Source organism: Panthera uncia (genome assembly GCF_023721935.1).
Source record: "Panthera uncia isolate 11264 chromosome B3 unlocalized genomic scaffold, Puncia_PCG_1.0 HiC_scaffold_2, whole genome shotgun sequence".
Lineage (NCBI taxonomy): Eukaryota > Metazoa > Chordata > Mammalia > Carnivora > Felidae > Panthera > Panthera uncia.
This window is the reverse complement of record NW_026057583.1, coordinates 2,827,058-2,833,826: the sequence shown is the minus strand read 5'-3', so window position 1 is coordinate 2,833,826 and position 6,769 is coordinate 2,827,058. Positions and strand designations below refer to the sequence as shown.

The 6,769-nt window shown below is 46.9% G+C and overlaps 1 protein-coding gene across 3 annotated transcripts; it reads right to left on the bottom strand.

Moving 5' to 3' along the window:
* Positions 1 to 466: 466 nt before the first annotated feature.
* RAMAC (RNA guanine-7 methyltransferase activating subunit) lies at positions 467 to 5,748 on the bottom strand. Of its 3 annotated transcripts, none has more exons than XM_049614317.1 (4): positions 5,655 to 5,748; positions 5,032 to 5,080; positions 2,517 to 2,687; positions 467 to 1,804 (listed from the first exon to the last, which is right to left on the bottom strand). In XM_049614317.1, exons 3-4 carry the CDS (start codon positions 2,684 to 2,686, stop codon positions 1,618 to 1,620), a joined length of 357 nt encoding a protein of 118 aa, XP_049470274.1. In that variant the 5' UTR covers position 2,687; positions 5,032 to 5,080; positions 5,655 to 5,748; the 3' UTR covers positions 467 to 1,617. The 3 variants fall into 3 exon arrangements, with proteins under 3 accessions (XP_049470274.1, XP_049470272.1, XP_049470273.1); XM_049614315.1 differs by having other exon boundaries at positions 2,517 to 2,695; positions 5,655 to 5,695; XM_049614316.1 differs by having other exon boundaries at positions 2,517 to 2,717; positions 5,655 to 5,673.
* Between the last annotated feature and the right edge of the window lie 1,021 nt (positions 5,749 to 6,769).

Sequence of the window (6,769 nt, the reverse complement as noted above, 5' to 3'; positions counted from 1 at the left end):
GCACTGTGCCTATTGATGTAATTAGAGGGGTACAGGGAAAACCCTTCTTGCTAAAATTTCATTCATATCTGAATGTGAAGATCTGGTTTTATTAGATCCTTTCCAATAAAAGTTACCTGAAAGGATGGCTCTTCAGGAAGGGGGGAGGGGAGAGTTGGCTCCAGAGCATGGAGAAGTCAACCTCAAGGGCCTAGAGTGGAGTGTTAAGAGAGGAGGCAGCAGAAGGCAGATTTAAGAAGTTGCCTTTAAATTCCTTTTCCCCATGATGAAACTTCTACTCTTAACATTACTCTTAAGCCAAATAAACTTTTCAACAGATATGAAGGAAAGAGCAAAAAAAACCCAGAAGGTTCATCACATCAACTGCCAAAACTTGAGGAAGAAATTGTTTCATCTTAAGTATTTTATTAGTTGAATAACACCATTGTAGTGGCCATTAAAATGATCTGAAACAAAACGATCAGTGTAAAAGCAAGTTACAGCGTCACTTTATTTATACAAGAGGAAGCAGCAAAGGTGCACATTTGGAAGTGGATAGAACACTTCAATCAGCCCACGTTAAATACCATGAAAGTAGTCAGGATGCAGCGTTATATACATACCATTGGAAAAGAAAGGGTTTACAGAGTTAAACTTTTGTATAACATGAGTTTTCATCTGCTATGTTTAAGTTGGCAAAAAGCCTTAGAGTTTGTATGAAATGATCGTGTACCCTAATCTCACCCACCACTAGATCAAGACACTGAAACTGAGAAGAGTTCCTTCCTTATTTTACAGCTTTATTCTTGACATCCCTCTAAAAAGAGACCAAAATGATTGTGGAGCTGACTCATACCTGGAGTAATTATAAAGTACCACGGTCATAACAAAAGCCAAAAGAAGTATCTACAATTGTTTTGCCTTTCAACTGCTGAGGTCACATACAACACAGTACAAGTAGGCATAATTGTGCATTCATGAGTTGACTGTACTGACCTCTGCAAAAACTTCGGAATGAGCATATCCAAGTAAATGGATACTTCCTTATCTTACAAAATAAAATCAAGCAGGAGTGCGTGGGTGGCTCAGTTGGTTAAGCATCCGACTTTGGCTCAGGTCATGATCTCGTGGTTCGTGAGTTCAGGCCCCGCATCGGGCTCTGTGCTGACAGCTCAGAGCCTGGAGCCTGCTTCGGATTCTGTGTCTCCCTCCTTCTCTGCCCCTCCCCCACTCCTGTTCTGTCTCTCTCTCTCTCATAAACATTAAAAAAAAAAAAAAAAAAAGTAAAATCAGGCATTTTCTACTTTAAAATTTTTATTTCTGTGTAAAACAAAGACAGAACTCCTAGAGGTCAAACAAAGAAAACACACAGCAAGTTCAAAGACTGTTAAGTCATGAAACGAAGAAATCTGAGGTAGAAGTCAGGTAATAAATCCACAACCTTTTTAGAGGCATACTTATTCCCAGCAACCATAATGTCTCTGGTAAGATCTCATTAAAAAAAAAATAAAGTCAGAAGTGCCAAAAAGTTAATAATCCACTCTCTGAAATCAAACGTAAAACTATGACCAACAGAAGATACAAACTTTTGTCATGTTAACAGAGTAATGGTTTTACTAAAAGCTGCTGCCGCTTCCATCAGTAGTAACCATAGGGAGGCCGTTGGTTGTAACCATAGTGTCCGTACTGGTGGGGGTAGTAAGGTTCTTGTCTGTGCTGCGGGTAATTGTTACCCCAGGATCGTCCATGCCACTGATTTGATCGATTGTCACTGGGCCACCCCCGTCTGCTATCCCTACCTCTAAACTGTCTGTTATCTTGCAACCTACAACAGCAAAACAAAAAGATTTTTATACTTCTCTTTTAAAAAACACAAATGACAACTCTATCCCAGTGCATTTTATTTCAGTCTAATATTCCGTCCACAAGGGGGTAAAAAACATTTTTCTCCGCAGAATGTTATAGCACCAGTTAGTCAAAACATTCCCCAAATTTAAATCATTCTTCCAGTATCACACTGGATACGCTTTGCAGAGAAATAGGCAGACCACAACACAAAACCCAAAACAACAGAATAGTTCTCAAACTGAATTCTATTCGATTGTACAAAAGCAGTATGGTAATCTGTTCATCTATTTTGAATTCTTACATAGACATAATTTCTATTGTATAAATTTCTTTCTCAAGTATAAGCCAAAGACAGTACCTTCTCTATGGAATCTAACACAGAGTTTTATAGAAGACTCTGGGATTTTCAAGTATATTTGCAAAGAAAATCAAATGTCAGTCCACAGGAAGAACATTTTAAAACAGAACATTAAGACACACACAACTGAACAGCAAGGGAAAAATACATGGTGCCGACAAAATACTAAGGCACACGTTTACTGGCCGCTTGCTCTGTGCAGGCAGGCGGTCGGCACCATGAGTACCAAACAAAAACATCGGTCCCTGCCCTCGCTGGCCTCCGGGGCTAACGGATTAAAGCCGTCCTCTCCCACGTCAGCCATCCGCAGGTGTCCTCCCATGATACATACCGATTGCCTCTATTTCTCTGGTTCCCAGCCGCTCTGCTAGTCCACTCCTCGACGATCGGAGGGGACTCAGGAGGGCGCTTCAGGTATTCCTGGTATTCTTGGTCGTCATCTGTGAATCTACTGGCGAACATCTCTTCAAAATTTGGAACAGCTTCAGAAGTGTCTGTCATCCTGAAATTCTGTTGTTTTTAATACAGTTCTCTGAGAATTTTTTTAAAAAGTCACATTATCTTACCAGATAGTGAAAAACCAAGAGATGAACAATTTTAGGCAGGGTATTCATAAACGTCTTTGTGTACTTTTAAACTTCAGATAGTTTTAAACATTCAATTCAGTATTTCTTGACTTCTGTAATATAGATGTACTAACTGGCACCCAGGATACAAAGATGAACAATATATCGTGGTCTCTACCGCCAAAGAACTCTTGGTCTACAGCGTAAGACAGACGTGGTATAAAGGGAGGAACAGTGAATGTCAAGAAATGAAGCTGGAAAAATAGGCAGGGATCGAATTATGAAAAACTGTGTATTCCACATAAACAACTGTGCACTTATTCTCGTAGGAAATGGGGAGTCCTAGGTGGTTTAAGCAGAGAAGCCTCCAGAGCAAGCCGACTATTTAGAAGGATCACTTTTCTAACCGGGCAGAGCACAGATTAGCGAGGACAGACCAAAGGCAGCTTACTGCACTGCTGTAGGGCTCAGTCTGAGGAAGCAACTGTGAGGACAGGTAAGATTCCAGGAGAAATTAATCACTCACTAGATGTTGTGGGGTGGCAGGGGAGACAAAGGATAACTTCCAGGCTTCTAGCCAAATGAGCGCATGGCCTATGGTGCCATGGGAACCCCAGGAAGAAGGGTGGGCAAGGGTACACAAGAGTTTGAAGTTAGTTACGTTATGCCCATCCACACGGAGAGTCAGCTCACAGTTACCTATTTGGGACTGAGAAGCAAGTTGATGATAAATACGGGAGACATCAGCAATTCCGATGGTGGTTAATGCTGTCAGAATGGAGGAGATTCCTCAGGAAGATTGTGGAATAAGAAGAGTATCAAGGAACAGAATCCTGGAGAACACCGATGTATAAGGAAGTTGAAGATAAAGAAGAAAACCGATAAGAACCAGCAAAGTGAGCTTACCATAGAAGGCAAGAGAATAAAGAGTGAATGGTCCTCAATGTTGAACAGTACAATGATAGAACCAAGAAGAGAAAACTAATTGGGTTTAGCCATTAGGAGGTGATTATTTTAGAGTACTAGGGATTGAAACAGGACTGCAGTTAATTGAAAAGTAACTGGAAGGTAAGGAAGTAGAAATCTACACTGACTACGGACTAAGTTTTCAAGAAGCTTCGCTGAAAACGAGAAAAAGGCAGTAGCTAAAGGGTTACTGGAAAATTATCTCCTATTTTTCCCAGGATAAAGTACCTGAGGTTAGGTTTATAGGAAAAGAAAAAAGAACCAGTAAAAAAGTGAAAGACTGAAAATACAGGAGAGACACAAAAATGGAAAGGCAAATAGGCATTTAAATGAGCAGCTACTCAAGTTTAGGGTACTTTATAATGGCATCCAATGCGCTCCTGTACTGTGACAAAATGAAAACTACTATAGACACTGCCTAACAAATCTGTATTAGTTGGGTTTCCCAGGCCCATTCTGGATTCGTTCAAGTAGTATTTCCTTACCCACATTCTCCGGGAGCCCTCTACCTCTAAGAAAAGATTTGGCTTAGGTGACAAAAGGCCTCATCCTCGAGACGCCATGGGACAAGGACTTCGCTTCTTTTAAACTTTATCCAAGACCTGGAAGCCAGCCTATCAGCGTGCTGTAGGGAGCTCCCCCCTTCCCAGTCTTCCTTGACCACATACTGGTCAGGACTCCCGTCGCTGTCTTTCCTAACCCAGACTTCATCTTTCTACTCTTTGCCTCAAGACTCCTAACACCTGTTTTCTGACTTGGGATATATGTGACATCATACGGAAACTTTCAAATCGGACATCCTGCAATTATTTTTCTTACTGTATTCAACTTACAATAAAACTTTTTGACAAAGACGTGACAGTGGAAGACAATTTCTTCATTAGTTTGTTTCTCATCCAAATCCCCCAAAACATATGCAAATATTTATAATTCTACCCTCATCCCAGCAACATTAAACCAAGACTACTGTGTGGATGCAAGAAGCAATACCTAGACGTTTTAATCTTTCTTAGGCTGCTGCTCTCAGACTTTCCACTTTCTCAGATTGCAAATTCTCAAACCCAAGGTATGATTTGTAATAATAAGTTCAGCCAATGACCATCATGCCTGGGTTTCTATAGGAATCACAGAAACCACCAGAAGGACGACCCATACCCAACCAGATGGGGAGTAGAAACTACAAGACAAGGCAAAAATGCCACTCTATTTCTATGTTCTCCTACGGTCCCCTTCTCACAAGTAAACAAAAATCTCTATTGTTACTCACGACGATGAAATTTAAATATAATTTTAATCGATCTGAGCTTTACTTACCCCAGCACTTTGAGGCAGTTGTACTGTTTAATGTTTATGTTGTTTCGATCTGGGGGAAGGGAGAAAAACGCTTGATTCCCTGGAAGGAAACCCGCAAAAGGTGGTGGGGAGGGCGAGGAACACAAGGGCCTCAGTGAGTGAAGGGGCTGTCCTAAAAGCGCTGCGGAGACTTGCCACGCTGGCTGGAAAGCGAGCGCGAGCGCCCAAGTGGCGGCGGAGAGCGCGGGGCCTTCAGGACCCAGAAGCCGGTTCAGGCACGGCCGGCACAAGGTACGTGCCCCTCGGTGGAAGGCAGGGGCTCAGCCTTTCGGACCGGTCTCGAACACAGGTAAAACCGCGCGGCGCAGTGACTGCAGGCGAGCGGCCTTGGGGACGAATGACCACTGGGGGCTTCTGCTGCCCGGGGGGACGCGCACCGGCTTCCCAGTCCGCTGTCGGAGCGCACTGGGCTGGTCTCCCGCGGCCCTGGCAGGCCTGCTCCCTCCCCAGACGCGAGGGCGAGGGGAGGCCACTCGGCGCGGCCCGCCCGGCTCCTTGCTCCCCGGGGCCACGATCGCCCGCCGAGGGCTGCGTCTGCCCAGCTCGGGCCGCACCCCGCCGGCCACACGCGCAGGAGCACCCACCTCCGGCCCACAGCGCGGCCGCGGGATCTCTCACTACTTCAGCTCTCCAAGGTAACGGAGCCACTCGGGCACGAGCCGCCTTCCGCTTCCGGCAGGCCGGGGGGGGGGGGGGGGGGGGCGGCCTGCCAAGTCTCGCGAGATCTTGGGCCCGTCGTGCAGGTTTGTCCTGGTTCCTCGATCTCCCGAGCCCCGCGCTGAGGGCGGCGGGTGTCGCGCCGGAGGTGGCGGTGTCCCGCGTGCGCTTTCGGCCCGCTCTCCCTGGACAGGACACCGCTGTGCGTGAGGCCTCCTTAGCGAGGGGCCGGTGGCGGGCGGGGACGGACGCTGAGGAAATGTGCGGGGAGGAGAGGTTGAGGCCCCTTCCGGCCACCTGTTCCCCGGGTCGGGCGAGGCGAGGGCGACGCCGCGGCGAGGCCACAGCTTTCACCTCTGCCTGGCCAGGCCCCGGTAGTAAGGTGTCCGCAGTCCGTTGGTGCCCGTTTTTCCCGACACCACCCCCCCCTCCCCCGCAGCAGTGAAGTCGTCAGGGCCCAGCTACCTCCAGGCGCCGTGACCTTTTCCCCTCGGAGGCCCTGCGGTTCCATTAGTGCCGGGTGTCCCAGACGTGACCCGCCCCCGCCCTCGTTACGAGCTTTCGGAATTGTGCGCCCCGCTTTTGTTAGGATTACCTCCCGTTTCTGCTTGGAAACTTTGACGTCCACCATTGATGCCCTTTTCCCCCTGTACTTGCTCCCGTCAGTTGACAGGTGCCATCGATTCTACCTCCGCAGTAATTGTGGCCTCCAGCCACGCTGCGTACACACTGCCTGCGCCTCCTCGAGGTTCTCGTCCCCTCAACGGGGCAAGTGCAGTACTTTTCCTCTAGCGTCACTCACTTGCCAGCCCTGTAGTCCTTTTCTTTCTTTTTTTTTTTTTTTTTAATATTTATTTATTTTTGAGACAGAGAGAGACAGAGCATGAATGGGGGAGGGTCAGAGAGAGAGGGGACACAGAATGGAAACAGACTCCAGGCTCTGAGCGGTCAGCACAGAGCCCGACGTGGGGCTCGAACTCACAGACCGTGAGATCATGACCTGAGCCCAAGTCGGAAGCTCAACCGACTGAGCCACCCAGGC

What these genes read in the sequence shown, in the direction of transcription:
- RAMAC (XM_049614317.1), bottom strand. Translation starts at nt 2,686, where the DNA reads ATGACAGACACTTCTGAAGCTGTTCCAAATTTTGAAGAGATGTTCGCC. An exon ending in CAGAGAAATAGAGGCAATCG is followed by an intron (nt 1,805 to 2,516) that starts GTATGTATCATG and finishes TTGCTGTTGTAG; the next exon opens with GTTGCAAGATAACAGACAGT.